This window comes from Taurulus bubalis, assembly GCF_910589615.1.
Source record: "Taurulus bubalis genome assembly, chromosome: 3".
Taxonomy (NCBI): Eukaryota; Metazoa; Chordata; class Actinopteri; order Perciformes; family Cottidae; genus Taurulus; species Taurulus bubalis.
Window position 1 is genome coordinate 5,099,270 of NC_136591.1, and position 20,191 is coordinate 5,119,460.

General features: G+C 43.0%; 2 protein-coding genes across 2 annotated transcripts in view; one reads left to right on the top strand and one right to left on the bottom strand.

Moving 5' to 3' along the window:
- Positions 1–10,403: 10,403 nt before the first annotated feature.
- haus3 (HAUS augmin-like complex, subunit 3) lies at positions 10,404–13,755 on the bottom strand (the record flags this gene model as incomplete). The annotated part of the gene is made up of 5 exons (XM_079215129.1): positions 10,404–11,018; positions 11,481–11,766; positions 11,846–12,078; positions 12,376–12,585; positions 12,727–13,755. The coding sequence occupies 5 exons, from the start codon at positions 13,753–13,755 to the stop codon at positions 10,791–10,793; spliced, it is 1,986 nt and encodes a 661-aa protein (XP_079071255.1). The 3' UTR covers positions 10,404–10,790.
- Positions 13,756–15,236: 1,481 nt separating this feature from the next.
- The window catches only part of LOC306734028 (prostaglandin reductase 1-like), a 5,665-nt gene continuing 710 nt past the window's right edge, over positions 15,237–20,191 (top strand). Inside the window, exons 1-8 of the mRNA XM_079215354.1 lie at positions 15,237–15,285; positions 16,148–16,273; positions 16,368–16,413; positions 16,510–16,569; positions 17,095–17,262; positions 17,848–18,121; positions 18,246–18,351; positions 19,929–20,047. Of these exons, the coding sequence (XP_079071480.1) occupies positions 16,168–16,273; positions 16,368–16,413; positions 16,510–16,569; positions 17,095–17,262; positions 17,848–18,121; positions 18,246–18,351; positions 19,929–20,047 (879 nt within the window). The 5' untranslated portion in view covers positions 15,237–15,285; positions 16,148–16,167. The remainder of the gene's footprint in view (positions 15,286–16,147; positions 16,274–16,367; positions 16,414–16,509; positions 16,570–17,094; positions 17,263–17,847; positions 18,122–18,245; positions 18,352–19,928; positions 20,048–20,191) is intronic.

Consider the following 20,191-nt stretch of genomic DNA (forward strand, 5'->3'; position numbering starts at 1 on the left):
ACTGGAGTTGGAGTTGAGAGAAGAAGTGCAGATTGTTTCACAAGCCAAAGACTGCTCAAGCGTGATTGGTCAATACAACTTGTCCAAAAAATGGAAACAGAACGCTTCAGATTAAAAAATTGCTTTTCCCTTTGCTGACAGAATCTACATGTGAATGCAAAATCTGTTGATAGAGATTACCTCAAATGTGCCTGTCTATCTTTTAACACACTAAGCAGATTCTCTATTGGGAAATTAAAATTCACCATGAGGCAAATGTTGATAACTCCTGGCTGTGAGGGATAAGTCACTCTGTCCGTCAGCCAAATGAACTCTTTTAATCAACTGCTCTATTTATTTATAACACTTATAGGGTAACTGTAAAATAGAGTAGCCATAACATGATGCATCACAAAGATTGTGGATGTTGTTCCTTACCCCCAGCAGGTCTGACGTTCTCTTCAGAGCTTCTTTGTCCACATGGATGCGATGGCTCTCCATGGCTGAAACACCACAACACACATTTACTGTTCCACAGGACCTCAGATAGTATTTGTACTAATAATGTGTTATTATGAATTCAGAAACTTGATTTTAATGGCAATGAGAAAAGAAACTGAATGTTGGCAACTCTATTAATTGATTAAGAGCATTGACAGTATTTTTAGTAATGTAATATTGTCTCTTAGTCACAGCCGAAACAAACGTTTAATTTGAAAATGGCACTGCATAAGGCTGAAAACTTTAAAGTATCACAGTATTCCAAAATAAGTGTCTACTGGGAAGAAAAAAAGAAAAAGACAAATAGTTCCCACCTGCCAGAACAGAGATCATGTTCAGCTCCATGTCTGAGTACAGCTTCCAGAGCCCTTGGCTCTAAGCACACAAATAGTCGGTCAGGTAATGTGTTGCGTGTCTACACTGTATGTACAGGTGTGCATACATACAACTAACCTGTAGTTTAAAGCATAGCTCCATGTTAAGCGAGTAGAGCGAATAGAGACCTGAGATGACCTGAGAAACCTGAGAGCGTGAAATACAGACAGACCAAGAGAGTAGGTGGGAGAGGGACATACACAGCTGGCTTTCTAGAGAGAGGATGATGCAATGGATTTACATATTCCTCGAGTTCAGGGAAGAATAGGCAGTCCAGGCACCCGGAAATGGGTGCTTACATGAAGTCTGAACGGTTTTCGAGGCGTCTCTGTCCTTTCAAGGACAGATTTCTAAATGTAAATTCCAGCCACTTTCTATTAAATAGGATAGTGGTTGTTACCGCCACAACTTCTCCCTCTGCATCGACGGCACCACTGTTCCCGCTTCCACACACATCTGTAACCTTGGTGTCATCTTTGATTAACACCCTCTCCTTTGAACGCCATGTCAATCACATCACGAAAAACGACTTCTTTTATTAAAAAAAAACATCGCCCGTCTTCGCCCCTCCCTCTTCTCCTCAGCCACTGAAACACCCATCCACGCCTCCATCCCCTCTCGACTCGATCCAGAAGTGTATTCCTTCACTAACCTTCTTGGTTCCCAGGGTAGGTGTTGTATGGGGCCTTTTGCTGTGTTTGTGGAGAAGGTCCGGGTAGCAGGAGGAGGGATTAGCAGGATCCAGTAGCCACCCTGACACCTGCGGGTCCTGGATGTGACAGCCTGCCACTGGGGAGTGAGGACAGTGCGTTATGATATTGAGCAGTATTCAATATACTGTGTACTGATGACAGGAAACACATTTGTGGAGATTACAGCACATCTGTAGAAACATAGAAATGCGTCCCCATTTGTATTGCCGCTGTGTGATGCAGGAGATCAGTGTTTCCTCTAAGCTGCGCGCGTGCGCAGCCGCGCAGGCCAGTCAAAGTGGCCGTGCAATAGATTTTCCAGACGGCGCACATTTTTCGGACCGCACAAACGATTTTTTTTCAGGGGTTAAAAATCTTTTTTGCGCCAGTGTTTCTGAGATAGGAGTGAGCCATCTCCACAATAATAAGATATTTGATGTGACGTGTCGAGTCTTCTTGGCCAGCGTCCCGTTTCTCGACATGCGCTCTCTGCATCTCTGCTAGCGCTCTGCCTCCGTTAGCACCCCCACCCCCTCTGTCCTCCTCCGGGCGCCAGGAGTGAAGCTCGCCCAGAGCGCCACATGAGCTAGGGCCGGCGCTGTTTAGGCTCCTCTTGGCGGGCCCTGCTCCAGCAGTTATAGGCTACCATGGCGAAAAGAAAGACAGAGCAGGTGCCCCAGAAAAAGGTCAGCCTAACGTTCAAACATGAGTGGCTAGATGAAATAGTCCAAACTGGCACAGGTAGGATGAAACTTTCAGACATATTTAAATATGAAGTTATAAAATTGTTTATATAGGCTACCTAAAAAAAAAATGAAAAAATGGAAAAATGACACCATGTCAATTGAATAGGCCTATAATTATTGTTAAGCACTGTATTAGCATTTTTCTTAAGTTAAACTTAAATGTTGTACCTGCTGAGAAATGACACACCTTTGATACTTTTATTTTTATATATATATCATTATCAGTCATAACCAGTGAACCAGTCATAACCTCCCCTTATTGAAGTTCAACAAAGATCCTTTAAGTTCAACTAAACTGACTGGTAAAACACCATCATTAAAATGACCCCAAAGTCCAGCCATTATAAAGGATATTGAATAAATATCAACCTTGTATACATATTGATGCATTTGCTGTCATCTCTTTGAATCCCCTATGGCTAACGCAGGCTTGTGGTCATTTTCGGCAGGTCGCGTGGTTGAGAATTGCTCACAGTGCTGAAATGTGCGCTCAGGAAAAAATAAATTTGCTCAGTGCTGAAAAAAATTTGAGGGAACATTGCAGGAGTTTGGCAAATGTCTTCTTTCTTCTGTGAAAACGTGTCACCGAAATCATTTTAATCAACACTGTTCAAGCTGCTGCTGTTAGTGAAGGAAGAAACTCCAAATGTTCCACTGTATTGCGTTTTTGTTTTGTATTTTCACATCAATTGTTTGTGCCTTGGATGTTTTGGCTGATTTTGTTGACAACGCTCAATGGAATGAAGAAATACTAAGAAGAAAATACACACTTTCAACAGCCGACTCTCAAGCCTCAGTGTTTGATACTTGAAGATACAGTTTGGGTGGAGTATCACCAAAGGATACAAAGTGCCGGACTTGAGTCAGAGTAAACTATTGGACGTCTGCAATTTTAAGTGTGGGAGCTCTACCTTGTTTCCAGCTGAGCTCTTGTCTGTAAAATTGCATAGCTGTACAAAGCAAATCCTTGGCTTTGTAGCACACCACCAGTTGAGATCTTGATAGCACCTGCAGCAGCATATCTCTACGAAACACAGACACACACTTATGTACTCCTGTTTTTAAACAAAAAGTATGAAACCATAAGCTTATTTTTTTTTAAGTGGACGCACTGTACACTCACTTCACGCTATACAATTATACAAGTCAATTTACCACACACACACACACACACACACACCTAGTAAAGAGCTCCTGGCTCTGGTGTGCGTGTTGCTGGGCCCATGCAGGTGTGTGCTCTAGTTTTAAGTAGACCAGACTGTCGTTTGGCTCTAGCGAGTCCTCTGGTACGCTGCAGTCGAGCTTGTTCTTCATCAGCACGAGGAGGCCACACACTTCTGGAGTGAGCTTCTTTATCAAGGATCAGAGAGGGATATCAACATGAGCAAACGGATTTGCTTTACAGATGGGGAAACTAAAGGGAGAGAAACTAAAATAATTATTTAAAATGTAACTTAGCCAATCACGATGTCAAGTCTCCCAAATTCATTAGCCACAAATAAAAACTCTACACTTCACGCCAAGCTCCGCTCACCTGTTCTGAGTCTAACTGAGTTGTTCCATCTCGGTACACCACGGTGAGCACCAGCGCCTTGGTCTTCCCCGCCCTCTCAAGCATTTGCATTTTCTCGTCTGGGTTCATCTTCCAAGAATCCTTCACTCTGGGGTCAGATGTCAGAGTTGCAGTCAGACAGCCGGCTTTAGATTGGTTCTGGGGCTCATTAGCATCACCCTCCTCATGAAATATCTTTGGCCCATTTATTTCCTGGTCAGGCCCATATTTGGCTCGCTTGTGCTTGAGTAGTTTGCCAGTGACAGAAGATGGGGTCTGTTTGGAAGCATTTCTAGCTGATTCCCTGCACCTTTCTTCCACCTTTTTCTGCCGAATTTGACGAGTTTGCTTTGGGGCATATGAGTCTTCATGCATCCCTGACGTTATTCTTGTTTTATGTGAAGGCCTGAGTTCAGTATGTGGCTCTGGTGGTTCAGCTGGGGGTTCAGGGACACAGGTCTTGGACCTGGCTCTCTTCAGCTCATCTACTCCTCCTTCCCTTGCCTTTTCTTGTGAAGAATGAGGTGCTTCCCATTTTGGATGATGTCTGGTTCGATAAGAAGGGGGGTCGGCATATTGGCGCTGAGGTACTTCATGCTTCCTCTTTAAGGGGAAGGAGTTTTGTCTAGCAGCAGATGTGCTTGCTAGGCTTAAGCTTCTTCCTCTGACATTTCCATTAGGGGCCTGCGTCTTTGTTATACAGAAAATCCACACATAAGAGCAAATCAGTTCAGTAAAGCACAAGTGAGTCAAATGTTAAGGTCGCACATAATTAACACAGAAATTAATGCATGTCTAATCTAATTATTCCCCATTCATGTTTAGATGATACACAATATGTGAGAGGGTGAAAGCTGAGAAAGTAAACAGGTGAGCAATAGAAAGGAAGCAGGGGGGAAGAAGAAAGAATAAAAGGGGAGGACGTGAAGAGACGACCGCTGCTCTCATTCAGCCGTCAGCGCCGTGTCCCAGACAAAAACACAGACAGTCGAGACACTGTTTGTCTGACGGTCTGCCTGAAATAGTGCGACACTCAGGCTTGTTCACATTTATCTATTTTTCATGAGGAAAAAAAACTGCCTGTTTTGGCTGGATGACGATGAATATTTGTGTAAAACATATGTAAGAATACAGAAAGTGTGTGTGTTCTTTAGTGTATACATATGTAATGTAATACATATTGTGTCCCATAGTGAGCACCATACAGTATGTTGAGCACTGTGAGACTAAAATAAATAATAGATATGGTTTGATTTGAAACAAAAGTATGTAAATTACCAAATTATCAAAGAGATTGACACCAATGGAGAAGTGGGAGGATGAGAAACAAGATGGACAAGTTTGAGTCCTGTCTCCCAAAAGCATACCCTCACCTCCCTGTAACCTTCCCAGTATCTTAAAAACATCTCCATTATTCATACCTGTAACTCCCATCTCTATTTATGCAAAGGCACTGAGCGTGTGCACAAGCACTTATGTTTTTCGAAATCTAGGTAAGGGTTGTGAAGTTGGGTATTCTGAGGGATTTCTCCGACTATGTATGAGTCTATGGATGCACACATTTCTGTATGTCAGCAGTGGCCCGAGGTATGGAGGAATTCCTGTGATTCAGCTCCCTGAGGAGAGTCTTCCTCATTTGCCTGTAAACACGACCCGTTTTCCTGCTGACAAAGTCATGAACCCCCCCAGGGTGCTGTGCTACAGGATATAGATAGAAAACCGAGGTCGGCCGTGGCCCGTAGCCCAGTACTGGGTGCAGGGGAGGGAGTGAGGAAGAGAGAGAGAGAATAGATTGGTGTTTGCTGCTGATTGTAGCAATACAGTGAAGCCCTCGTTCTCTCCCTCTTTTCCATCTTTCAGCCTCTCCCAATTTTCTACCCCTTACTTCTCTCACTGCATCCTTTCTCCATCACTCTTTCCCACCGTCCTTCTCTCCACATCCCTTTATAGTCCTTTGTCTTTGCTGCTCTCTCTTCTTTTCTGCCAATATATATCGTGGGCTACTTTGTCAGGACTTTTTTTTTTTTACTTTACGATTCATTGGGGAGCTATCATTTGTCAGCGTGCTGCAATACTGCCGACGGCACCCAGTTCCACACAAGCCAGATTGATTTCTATGTGCATCGGGGAAATAGAAGCCTAATCCCTTGAAAAGCAGCTATTTAAATGTATTTTTGGTGTGTTGTTGCCTCTGCGTACAGGCATTACAGAGTGGGAGACAGATCAAATAAATTAGGATTTCTGAATGGAAAGACAAGTACACACAAATCTTAGCATGTGAGGTAAACCTTTTCCAATTAAAGTGGCTCATATTGCTGCCTTTATGTATCTGAGGCATCACTGCTAATGTAAAGTTTTAAAGTACAGCATGAAATGCTATTACACACTTAGAGACTCACTTGTTTGCCGTCATGGTGCTGGTGGTTCCCAGGGGGACAGGGAGCTCTGAACCTTTTTTGCCTGCACTCCTGGGCCAACGTTGGCGTGGAACCACTTCCTCTACCTGAGTCCTCTAGGGGACGACGAGAGAAGAGCATTTCTATCAGATCATCACTTTTCCGAAATGTCCTCTATCGATGACCCCGCTCCTTTATGTAAGCATGTGTTTGACGAGGCACGTATGCGCGCTTACACGGTGCATGCGTGAGACCCCAGCAGCGTGTGGCAGGACAAGGACATTTGGTTACGAGACAACGTGCACCTTGTTTGCGTGTGTGTTTGTAGATGTGAATGCGTGTGATTTGACTCTGTCGTCTCAGCAGCTGAGACTCAAGCTTCCTTCCTGCAGCTGTAACATGAGCCAGCACACATAATCCCTCGTCAAGTGCTGAGGCGCTGTCGTCGCCACTCAGATGAAAAAAAATGGCTGAGAACCACTGGCATTTGTTTGACACAACTTCAAATGCTTTTGCACCTCCAGCGTTGTTTTGTCTCAGCGAGCGACTGGCATCAAAAAAATTCCCTACCATTTTTATTTGAATCAGAGAACTGAACTGACTTTTAAGTGTAGCTTTATAGACTGTAATGCTTTACATTTTCTAGTAACATAAACTAATCTGGTCCTCAATATAATACAGCCCCAATACTCTGATGAGTAGCATTATTATAATTATTTGAGTCTCCCTCCCCTTTAAATAGGTAGCATTAATAATCTTGAGTTGTTTAAAGAGACCCAGCAGCTTAGGGAATTCTTAGTGTGACAAGTTGACAACAAAACAACAACATACTGTTTTTATTGGAGTGCATTGACTCCATACTGATAGAAAAGTATTATACCACCCTCTAGTGGTGATTAATATATTATACATTGTCACAAATTCGTCACAGTGGTAAAAAAGGTGACATTCATTATAAACTTGCAATAATGCAGTATTTTCTGAAATATTCTAAAAGTTAAAACTACTTTGTACCATCTCAGCCCCCTCAAATACTCTCTGGCAGAGTAATGTTGTATTCTAACACTTTGGAATCTGTTGGGCAGATGGAATATAAATACTATGAATACATTTTAAAGACAATCACCTTATAGAAACCAAGATTCTGTTCAACAGCATTAATAATCATGCCCTTACCTGTACTCCCATATTTGCTGACCACAGGTGGCATCCCAGACTCATTTCGGCCGGCCTCCCTCTCTTGTGGCTCAGTGACTTCTCTATAATCGGTTTTACACTGGCTTTCTCTTTTTTGGACATCAGAACAATGGTGCTGCTTTGTCTCCATCTTATCTTTGCCTCTTTTATCAATGCCTGCACTGCTCCCCCTCTGCACTTCCAAATCGACCTCCCTCACATCTATTCTTTCCTCTGTGCTTCTCTCCAGGTTATCAGCAGCGGTGTCGCCCAGGACTAATTTGGTGGGCTCGCACTGCTTCAGTGGGTTTTCTGTGGGGAGCTCCTCTGCTGTTTCAGTCACAGTCCGACTCATAGCCTGAAGGTTTTCAGCTTGGCAGTGGCTCACCTTTTGTGGGCCCCTTTCTATAGATAGTGAGATTTTATTTTTGGGACGGCCAGTATGAAATATCTCTTTATCCTCAATGCTAGGAGGTTGTTCAGGTGCATCAAGTCTGTACCCAACGTTATTATCTTCCTTCTGCCCAGACTTTGCAACCTCAGAATAACAATAGAAGCTTTTGTCCATATTTCTGTCTAAACGAGTGTTCTCATCGGTTCCCAAAAGTAGAAGACCCTCCATTTCGATGGCTGATCCTTTCTGATTTGGCATGTGTGCATCCCGACGTCTCGCCTCTTCACAAGTTACTTCATCCTGCATTTCATGGACTCTGTCTGACATTTGTGCTGTACCTGCCTGCATCATATTTTCTGAATCCACTATCTGCTGTCTCTCTTCCGCCGGCTGTTGATACAGTAGGCCTCTACCGTCTCCTCTAGTAGTGACCTCCTCAGTAGGGTTGAATACTGAAAGCTTCCACTTTGCTTGGCTGTCCAAAGCGACAATGGTATCTAGCTTCTTTCTGGAGATACTCCAGCGATCTGAATCTCTGTTTTCTTTCTGTGCATCTGACATGTAATTATCTGTCTCTTCACCTGTTTTAAGGTAAGAAAATGCTCTGTAACAAGCCAGGGTATGCCCCTCTTCATGGGCATTACGCTGCACGGTTGTGGGGAAGAAAACCTCATCAGGCGTCCCGATTTCTTCAGTTGATCTATGAAAGAAAAAGACAGTGTGCCAAATTTATAATGCATGCTTTTCACTCACAAAACCAGCAACAGAATATCATTAATGCATGCTAAACTTCAGACTGCTTTCCTTTCTGTTACCCAAAGTTATAGAAGTACCTTAAAAGGAAGTTGTGACAGAATGTTCTCTGAACTCTTAAAACATTCTGAATACGGGAAACACTCTCAAGAATGTTCTGCATACTAAAATTAACACATTTGATAACAACCATAACCTATTAGCTTAATTTTCTTCGCTACTTACTTTCTCCATGGTGTAGCTTGATGTTCACAAATTCTCTCTGGTATTTGGAGGGACGGGGAGGTGCATCGGTTTCTATGGGAGAAAGATGCAGCCATCGTCTCATGCTGAGTAAATGACAGAGCACGGCTGGCCTGGCAAGCAGGGGGTTCGGAGTACTCTCTGTGGGAATCAATCTGTAAGCCCCGATAATGAGGCGTTTGCCTTTGGCGTGAGGAACCGCAGCGGGAGGCGGCCTGGGATGATGGCGAGCAGTCGGGTGTCTGCGAGTACTGATAGCAGGACGAGGTCTGAGAGCTCTGCCACTGGTTCGAGGCGTCATGGTAAGGAGTGGAAAAGGAGGACACCTGGAGACTGGAACAAGGCCTGAGCCATAAAAGGGATTTTGTTTACTTTTTTCTGTTTTACACTAACATTAAGGATTATATTGAGGCATCAGTATGAAAAATATTTTAATTAACATTAATTACTGCCTATTACACAACAATCTAACCATACAATTAGTGTAAGGACCTTCTGCCATGTTAGTACTAATATACTTTATTAAACTGCTGCAGATTACAACCCAGAACAAGACGCTTCTGCACCAATCTGCTCACGTTAATGACTAGAGTAGGAAGTGTTAATAAAATGGATACTTTAACTAAATACAAGTGCATTATATTTTATATCGGTGTGTAGCTGCTACTTAATCCGACATACCGGTCTCCATCGCTCTCTTTGCTCTCCTCCTGACTCATGCTCCAGCTGCTCTGAGCCCAGGGCTCCTTCTGGCTGCCATTATTTCTCTCTACATACGAAACAAAAGATAGCAATAAACTCTCTGGTAACTAAATATAATAAATATTAAATCAACTTCATACAATGCCTTATTGAGCAGCAAAAAAATATCAAAATATGTGTCTGACCTCTAACATCTACATCACCTTATTTAACACGATACATACAGTACGTGCCAACAAAGTGAAGTGGCACATTCTAATATAAAGGATTCGATGCTGTAGAAACCAGGCTTGATAATTAAAGCCAATGCTTTCTCTGTCAAGCAATATTATCAAAATGGAAGTTGAAAATATTGATTACAAAGAGGTTGAAACTGGGAAATGGAAACAGCATGAACATCAATCAACGAAAATACAAGAAACCAGTTCACTAGTGGTTTTAAATGAAGTCTGGTTTTTGGTCACAATATACTGCAACAAGCTGAAGTAAGACACTCTCTGCTTGCCTCTTGACTGACTTCGCCTGTGATCGTAGAAGTAGGTGTGGTTGCGTCTGGCTGCAGGTAGACTCTGGGCCCGCAGAACAGCCAGGATCTTCTGTGCCGCCTGAGACAGAGGTCCCGAGTACAACCTGCTGCTAGACTGCTCCATCGCTTCCCTGTCAGAATGCCTGCTACTCTCTCTCTAGCTGAGGATATCTGACTGTCAATGGCCTAAACAGAACACAGAGGAGAGTTGGGTCAGTTACACGCAGATCTGGTTTAAACTGGAATCTTAAAAACACATATAACCTAACAGAAATAGACTTAAATTATCTCAAATAAAACTTTCACAATTAAACCTCCATAAAGATAACATTGTACTTTATTTATCTGATGACAAAAATAAAACAGGAACATGTATTTTAGAACATTGCTGGACAAAACAAGACACTGAATTATCTGGTTAGTTTATGTAAAAACAGTTTTGAATGAACATATTAATTTAATCTCAATCATCATATGCAACATTTCTCATATACAACCAAACTTTTTTCCTCCAAATTGAGTTTTGTCCCCAAAATTAAGACTTCAAGAAGCAATCTCCGTCTCCTGTACAAACCAAGTGACAGAGCAGTAAGTTCACACTTGTACAGACTGTACCAGGACAAGGCTCCTCCACTGAAAGCACAGTATTTATCCGATATCATGAAGCTTTATAATATAGGTTGACTCCCTTAGCACAGAAAAAGTACGTTGAAGTTGAGCTGGCTACAACCGTCCCTCATTCCTTCTGGCAGCCTTTACTGTTGCCCTCTCTTCAAAGCCATTTTGCCCTCCAGATCTTCCACTACTTTCTTCAGCAGCCGGGCATCCAAGTGGAAGTAGATGTACAATTCCCTCTCCCGCCTGAGGGGGGCATTGCGCTCCAGCTGAGAACGCTTGGCTTTAACCTCCCCCATGATTTCTTGCATTACATGCTGCAAATTCTGCAGCTGAGACTCTGCTTCCACAAGCTTCACCGTCAGCTCCTGTAGAGACGCAGGAAGAGGGATGAGAAATAAACAACGAAATAAAAACCAGAGGGCCAAGTGAGCCCACATATGGATCAAACATAACTAGTTATGCCTGTAAAGCAATTTATCAAAATAACAATGAATTTACTTGCAAATATTTCTGTTAACATATACAATTACATAATATGTCAACATAAAGAAGACTTTTCCTGATACTAAAGCTTCTTTTGTGCAGAAAAGCAGTTTCTCCTAAGAGCCCATTAACCACACAGTGCATTTATACCCAACGTGCGTCTCGACATTATGAAATTTGAAACAATGTGCGAAAGAAAAAAACATATTGTACTACCAGCTTCCCTCACCAATATGGACAAGCCATTTAAAATTCAACCGACTCACATTAAGAATTGCTTCTGAAAGGCACTCTGTGTGGTTGACCAAGATGACTGTGCATAAAATGAAAGGAAACAGACCCACCTGTGCATTGGGGCAAAGCAGCTCCTGGTCAGTGATGGCCGTTGGACGTACCTGCGGCCCTAAGATCAGCTGCTGGAGCTCTGTGTACATTGCCCTGTGGATCGCCTCACAGTCGCCATAAAGACGAGCAGCTGTATAGTCCTGCTGACGGCCAGCACCAGCTAGAGCATCTTGGGTCACCTGGAGGTTGCCTGCGAGGTTACGAGCAGTGTGGTCCAGCGCTTCATATGTCCGAAAAGGCTCTGATCGACCATGGTCTGAATCATGGTCAAGGATCTGGAGCAGCCTGAGCAAAGAGTTGCATACTAAATTACATTGCAAAGTGAGACAGCCTGCTTTAGGTCTTCAAATATTCACATTCTTACCTGCTGAAGGCTGCATCCTTGCAGGTGATGATAGGGTTCGGCCTGGGGTTGATAGCCAGGTCAGGTTGTGTTAGGGACTCAATTCTGAGGGTTGCTGCTTCACCTTCCTTTACAAGTCTGCTATTTACTTCTCCCAACTGCTTAAGACACATCCTCCACCTCCTCAACTCCATCTCCTGACCCAGGAGCACCAGGTCAAAGGACGCCTTTTGGCGGAGTAGGTAGTCTCGAACCTAAGAGGACAAAAGTACATTTCGTTTAAATATGCCTGCTGATTAATATTTCCACATCATACCATGACTTATATTTGTGATACATTTTTTATTTGTTAGATCTATTCAGTGAAAAGGTCACTTTTCAACAAAAGGACAAAGGTATCGGTTTGAAAGCACATTATATTTTCCTAAAATGTTCTAGAGCAAGACATTTCAATTCTCAATAGATTACTCAGAGATAATTGATAGCTTACCCATGCAAAATACTTGTTGTTACAGAAAATAAAGATGCAACGGATGACATCACCAACTAACCTGATCCTGTCTGGAGGTGTAGTAGTCCTGCCTGGCTAGTTGCAGATCCAGGTCTCCCCTCACTACTGGCACATTAAGCAACCTGGCTGACTCTCTAAGGGCAGCAGGTACTGGTCCATGGAGCAGAGCATCCAGCTCAGCCTCCACCGCATGCAGCTCCTTCCTGGAAACAACCTCACGGACATGCAGCGAGGAGGACATGGAGATGCTCTGGTAGAGTGAAGAGATAGTTAGGAAGAAGAGCTTGAGACTAGAACTGAATAGTAATAACTGAACACACTATATGAGAGCTGTGATGCTGTTTGCAGAAGATAATCAAACAATTTTTTTTTTTTTAAAGTTTTGCCTTACCCTGGTATGAGGGGACTTCTCAGAGAGCCAATCCAGTCCAGCCTTGACACTTTTCTCCTCTGCTTTTGCCTGCAAAAGTTGGTGCTGGGCCACAATGTAGGACCACTGAAGTCTGGCCATCTCTGTCCTCCTGCCATCCACCATTTGCGCCTCCCTACTTCTCCCCTCATGCTCATTCTCTTCATCCTCTCCATCTTCACAAGATCTGAGGTCAAGGCGCTGGAAGCGCTCAGAGAAAGAAGTCTCAACAATGTCAGAGATGCCCTGGAAGAAATGCTTCTGGGTGAAGACAGTTAGTGTTTTAGTGTTGAGCTCCTCCTGTTGCAAGTAGGGATCCAAGGGCAGCTGAGAGGGGAGAACAACTGGGCTTTTGGAGATAGAAGGGTTTAATGAGGTCGCAGGGTCTCCTTTTTCTTTTTGCGTAGTCTCTGGCTGAACTGGGAGATATGAAGCAAGCTTTCTCACCTCATCTGTTAGGTTTTGTAATAGAGCATTGGTGTCAGCGTTCTCAGCTCCAATGGAAGCACCGGCCTCCTTTAGCTTACATGCAGCGCTCTCCAGCTCTGCAGTAAGTCGTAGGTCAACATCTGCACGGGAAGTGGCCACAACCTGCAACCTGTTATACCGCCGTTGCTTCAGGTCTTTTTCTTTACGCAGTGCCTGGAGCTCTGCCTCCAAGTCCACTATGGCTACATCCCCCTCCGCTGCAAACACGGAGGATGAAGATGAAGAAGCGGGGCCCACGATGTTTGCACTGCTCCCATCTGAAGCTCCAATGGTTTTAAGGACCTCGCCCAAGGCGGCTTCATCCAGACATGGCTTGCCGGACTTTCGTAGCTCCTTAAAAGCATGTGCCTCCTCCTTGGTGAGAACATTGCTCTGGTTGAGGGTCCGACAGACAAAGCGCAAGAAGTGAAGGTTGTCCGGGGCGCAGTCAAACAGCCAGTCAAAGTCGGAGGCCTTCAGTGATGACGCACCAGGATAACCTAGACGGCCCAAGGCCTCCACAAACTGGCCACCGTTTAACATGTTGGGTCCACACTCTGTGCCCCCTTGCTATTGTGCTTTTCAGTCAAACAGCAGCACAATGTGGATTGTGGAGGATTAGGTGAAGACCAATACAAAGAGAGTGAGAGTATATCATACACATATTTGTGACCTCTTAAGGCTAGGAGTGTGTTTGGATCAGGGATAATCCAGACACTCAAAAATCAATAATATCAGATACATAAAGCCCCATCTGATCTTTTTGTTGGCTTTTGGGTAATCCAATTGTTATAAACACCCCCACTACACTATTGACACTGGAATAATTTCCTAACATGCAACAATGTGAGAGAACAAAAACCACACAAAATAAAAACAGTAGCCGTTCAAATGAATAATACGTCAAAGCACAGTTGCTCCCATCTTCAATAAAGTGAATTACATTTTTGTAGAGACCGTTATGAGGAGAAAGGGTTTATAATAATTTTTGGAAGATTTAGTTTGTGGTGATGTTGAATTGTATTGGGTTTCTAATGTCTTGACCACTCCATTTATATCGATGAGGGTAGACTAAATATTATTAAAAAAAACACCACTCAGTCAGTAAAATAACCATAATCTTCCAAAGTCCAAAATTGAATCAACACCTCTCTAAAACAGCTTCAGCTAAATCTGAACATGATAACATTATTCAGGGTAACATTTATTGAATATTAAGGAGTTATTGAATTAGACTAGATTAGTTTTAGTCCAAAATGTCCTTTCACAACAGCTCGACAGTGACATGTATTTCTCCATGTCAACACTAAGGAAAGTAAACAAAACAATTACTTCGTACTATCTTAATGCAGAACTATCGGACTTTTGTCTAAATATGAGCATTTAGACAAAGTATGAAGTTGTATTATGTAAGAAAAAAACAGAGCAGGACATTTAAAACTGCGACAGTTATGATGAAAACGAAACGAACAGGCTCATCCAACTTTCGGTAAATCTGAAAGTGTAGTGATAGCCCTCTATTGTTAACAGCATGAATAACCAGTTAATGTTAAGTATATTAGTAATCCGTCACAACGGTTGGCTTTATTTGAATTCGCCATCTTAAGTAAGGTCATTAAACTGTTTTTTTGTTTTGTTCGCTAGCTAAACAATTGCGGTGCACGAGCTAAAGAAGACAGTTAGCCTGTTAACTATCACGGCTTGTGTCTAAAGCAATGTATTCGTATATTATCTCAGCAATAAAAGTGAAATTCGTGAAACAAATAGCGTTAGCTATCACAAACTTACAAGCTTACTCAGACACCCCGTTTTGTTAGCACCCCCGTCAGAGCCCGTCGTCTGCTCGCGCCAAACATCCAAACTGACCGCAGAGACGACGTGACGTCCTCCGTCATACGCTGGAAGCTGCGTAAACCTTCCAACCAATCAGGTTTGAGGATTGAAGGGTGGTTCCCGCCTTCTTTGCCTCGGCGCTTTTTAAGACAACCCACCGCTACTTTCGCCCATCCTTGTGCTACCCTGCGCCCAGTGAGTTCACGACTTCTGCCATTACTTTGTGGAGACCAATAACGGGTAAGTCGGAAGAATACCGTTAATATCTGTACGTACAATAATATGCTCAAACGAACTAGATTGCATGCTTCTATGTAGGACAGGTGGCATCAGTAAACAAAAGGGAGACTGGTAGCCCACAGCAGGGAGTTCGCGTCTCACTTAGGTTATGACTCTAGTAATAGTTCAAACTGTTAACTAGTGTTGTCTTACTTGTGGTTGTATTTATATCATCACATAATATACATGTACTCACTGTCACGTTCATAAACCGTATGAAGAACAATTGAATCATTGTTTTCCAGAAAGAACCAAATTATGTCTAATCATTCATGTGGTTGAGTTGTATCATCCGAAAATGTTTCGACTTGCTTCTTCCTGTCTTTTGAGTGTGTGTGTGTGTGTGTGTGTGTGTGTGTGTGTGTGTGTGTGTGTGTGTGTGTGTGTGTGTGTGTGTGTGTGTGTGTGTGTGTGTGTGTGTGTGCGCGCAAGCAAGCTAAACAGCTACATTCCTCTTTAATTGCAGTTTTGCATTGCAGATTTTGGATACCTTATCAATGCACTTACGATTGTTAAAACTAGTACACAGTCAGGATACTGCAATGTATGGAGATCCTTTCAATTTAAGACCTAACTTTAACTTTTACTTTTGTAATTTACAGCAAACTTCACTTTGTGCTGCTTTAATGAGCATTGATATTAAGTTTTGTTTCCTAAATTGTCCCACCTTCATGATTCTTCTTGATGAATACATGATTATAGTTCACTATTTGTAACTGGTTGGTACATCTAAATGTCTCGTGGCGCGCAGCACCGGGAACGACATCCCTGCAACTAATGTTGCTGTCAGTTGAATTTCTAACAACTGCTCCATCTCCCACAGCTGCCCCCGAACAAAGAATCATGGTCCAAGCTAAGAAGTGGATCCTGACCAGGCACTTTGTTGGCTTCCCGAAGGACAGCGACTTTCAGCTCAAGACGGAGGAGCTCCCTGCACCCAAAGATGGGGGTAAGATCTTTTTTTTTTTTTGTCTCTCTGTCCTCTGTACTTAAGCTTGAAGAAGAGTGCATTTTGTCTCAAATTTGGTCTCTTTTTGTTTCAGAGGTGCTTTTGGAAGCCGTGTTTCTCAGTGTTGACCCGTACATGAGGTGAGTGAAGAGCAAGAATTATTATTGTGAACGCTCTCTTCAACAACTCCGCCATCCAAAAAAGTATTGTCTGTAATGTACCGTTTGTCTTTACAGGCCGTTTAGTAGGGTTCGCATGAAGGAAGGCGATGTGATGATCGGAAGTCAAGTGGCCAAGTAAAGAACACACACACACACACACACACACACACACACACCTACACACACACACACACACAGGAATGTCTTTACTGTGTTTGTACTGACGTTTAAACGGAACCCGACCTGCGTCTGCTATTCATTTCTAAATCCTTTGACTCACAGGGACTGAAAAGCAAACAAGTGAAATGTTCTTGGCTGAGTGTTCAGACGCTCCATCTGTTGCAGAAGGAACGTTTTTGATGATTAACATGCAGAATAAATTACTCCGTGACCAAACAACCTCAAAGTGATCTGTTTGAAATGGATGTGTTATGTGAGTAATAGACATCTGCCACATGGTATGACGTCATACTGTTGTCTAGGATGCCACAGCACACTTAAATATATCAAGTAAAGGAACTTTTTCGTTTAATCTTGTGTCTGCCATCTGTATGGCTTCTTAGCAGCATTAGTAACAACTTTAATTGAGCTTAGTGACGTGGACTGTTGGACCAGGTTGACGGATTGCTTTTCTTCTTCTGTTTTTGTGTTATCCTGTAGAGTGGTTCAAAGTAATAATCCAGCATTTCCTGTGGGAAGCCATGTTGTTGGTAGATGTGGCTGGAGAAGCCACACAGTCTGTGATGGGAAGGATCTGACTCCCATCATGCCTGAGTGGGCGCAAGACGTCTCCTTGTCTCTGGCTCTGGGCGGCCTCGGCATGCCAGGGTAAGGCGGATGCTCTAGGTTGCCTCTATGGGTAGAAATTAAGTGCAGAGGAGGTACCCATGCTACAATTCATTACCTCAAAGACAATTTACTGCAACTTGTTTTTCCAGCTTTAACAACAGCGACGGACATGAAGCTTTTAAGAGATGCAGGAAGTCAGCTTTGAGTGTAAAAGCAAACGCTGCTTGATAACTAAAGGTAGACGGTCGGCTTGGGCTACGCCCGTGTTTAACCTACTATGAAGAAAGGGAACACAAAACCCTTCCTGAGTAAATGTTAGATTAAACTGCTAATCTGAAGAAAAAAAAAATTCCATTCCCCTGCTTATGTTAAAGGGACAGAGTTGTTTCTCTCTCAGCAGAGTTCACAGCTGAGTTCTGTCTTTCTTTGAGCAAATAAACAAGCGAGGCTCCAAATGATTTGTTCTGCTGGTGAGCTGAAGTCCTCGTATAAACACTTATAACCTGCGTATGGAAGCAGTTGTAAAGAGTTAATGTTACGAAGGACCAAGTTCTTCTGTGGAACTGGAGGGAGAACATACAGTCGTGCTTTTTCCGATTTTGGTCGTTGGATTTTCCTCTCCAGACTGACGGCCCTGTACGGGATAGAGGAGGTCCTGGGGTTGCAGGAGGGCGAGACCCTGCTGGTGAATGCTGCCGCGGGGGCGGTGGGCTCTGTGGTGGGCCAGCTGGCCAAGATCAAGGGCTGCAAGGTGGTGGGTTCAGCAGGCTCTGATGCCAAAGTGGCTTTTCTCAAAGAACTGGGCTTCGACGAGGCCTTCAACTACAAGACTGTTGGTTCCCTGGAGGAGGCGCTGAAGAAGGCGTCTCCAGACGGATACGACTGCTTCTTTGAAAATGTAAGCAAATGTGGTGTCGCTCCAAGCCCGTAAAGCACTTACCATTTCTGCTCCCCGGTCTCTGTGGGCTTGATTCTAGCTATTATTTTAAGTGATTTAACTGACGATTCTTTTTCATTAACAGGTGGGAGGCCCTTTTTCAAGTGTTGCCATACAACAGATGAAGGACTTTGGAAGAATAGCCGTGTGTGGAGCTATTTCCACATACAATGACACCACGCCCCAAACAGGTGTGTACATCCCAACGTAGTCTTCGTAATGTCAACAGTCCTGCTTATTTGTCGGCTTTAACTTGATACACGCTTGGGGGAAAAATATAATGAAATGCAGTTCAAACTGTAAAAAAAATTAAATATACTCTCAGAGCTTCCTCCCAAACCTTTGGTAAAGTATGGAGACCTTTTCTAGACTACTACGACTCCTTACAAGAATCTCTCGACAAAGACTAATGTGGATCCCCTATCCGTCCCGTAGCAACAGTGAGCAGCATATTCTGCATTTCTCCACTAGAGGGCGACATTGTGTTACTGAAATGTTGGCGGAGATATAAACAGATCTTTTAGTCCAGGCAATCTAGCCAATTTAACCATCTAAAATGGAAAAAAATGCAACAGAATGTCCTGAATAACATACTAAAAGTCCTGAGAAATTACTGTCGCGGAAATAGGTTAAATATGCAAAAATGCAAGATGGCCGCCATACATGTATAATGTCTCATATCTCCACTATGAGAAGAGACATTTGAATGATTTAAAATGCTATTACACGTTTTTTGGACATAAGGAATCATTTCAAATGGGTTATGACTTGATTGGATGCAATAATCATGGGGAAAAAATCCATTTCTTATCATATATTTGCACTGATATACGACATATTTCATTGAATGAAATTGTATACTAATATAATCAAGGCAGGTAAGTATTTTCAAGTTTATTCACTACATCGTACTTTAGTAACACACTCATCAACATAAATTCTACACATCACAAAGAGTGTAACAGAAAGCTGACACAACATGATACTGTTGTCAATACAGTGATTGATCATTGTAGTTGATACATCGTTGGACTGGGTCCAACTCAACCGTCGTCATCATATGCATTTGACAATTCTGGTAACTGAGTTGGTACAGCTTACACCACGGCATTCTCTGCACACATTTGTGAAAGGCAAGCCATATTTTCGGCATGTGCACCTCCGGGTGGTACAGTCCTTTTTACATATAACATCCAGGAGTTTTGATGGAGCGGCTGGTTGGTCGGTCTTATTGGCAGATACCTCCCGTCAACAATGTTCCATTCAAAATCCTCTGGTCACATATTGATGTAGGCATCTTTTCATTCCATAACCTAATAGTATACACAAAGGCTGTGATACTTAGAGCCAGAGGTTGGTGGTAGACTTTGGGATTCCAAGGCGCCGGTGCCTTTTGAAACCTTGTCACATCTGCCGGTATCAGAAGCTGTCTAGTCCTTCGTCTTCAGCACCACCATACTTCGACACCAATGCCTTCTCTCCTGCTGCAATGATCGCCTCCTTGCAAAAGTTAGTTTGCCTGGACTATTTGTCTTGACAGAAATGTTTCCTTGGACTACCATTAACAGTGTTTTTCTCTCTCTCAATTCAATTCAAAGTGCTTTATTAGCATGAATGTTCAAAAAAGACAATATTGCCAAAGCATGAAGACATTATAGTAGATTAGTTAAAAGAAAAGTAAAACGTTTCTGGATACCATAAAATGTTTTCTTTCTTGCTCTCTCTCTCTCTCTCTCTCTCTCTCTCTCTCTCTCTCTCTCTCTCTCAGGCCCATACCCCCACCTAACCATGATCTTCAAGCAGCTTAAGATGGAGGGCTTCCTGCAGTCCAGGTGGGGGGATAAGCACGCAGAGTCCCTCAAGAGGCTGATGGGATGGTTGAAAGAGGTCAGTGATTGAAAGCCATTTATTCTGATGTTGGATCTAAATACAAAGTGTTGTGTGTCTCTTCAGCAAATATTAAATCTCAATCAGTAGGGTTGCCCCTGGTCCTGCTTCAGCTTAATTTCTGTGCTTTATTTATTCTGCGTC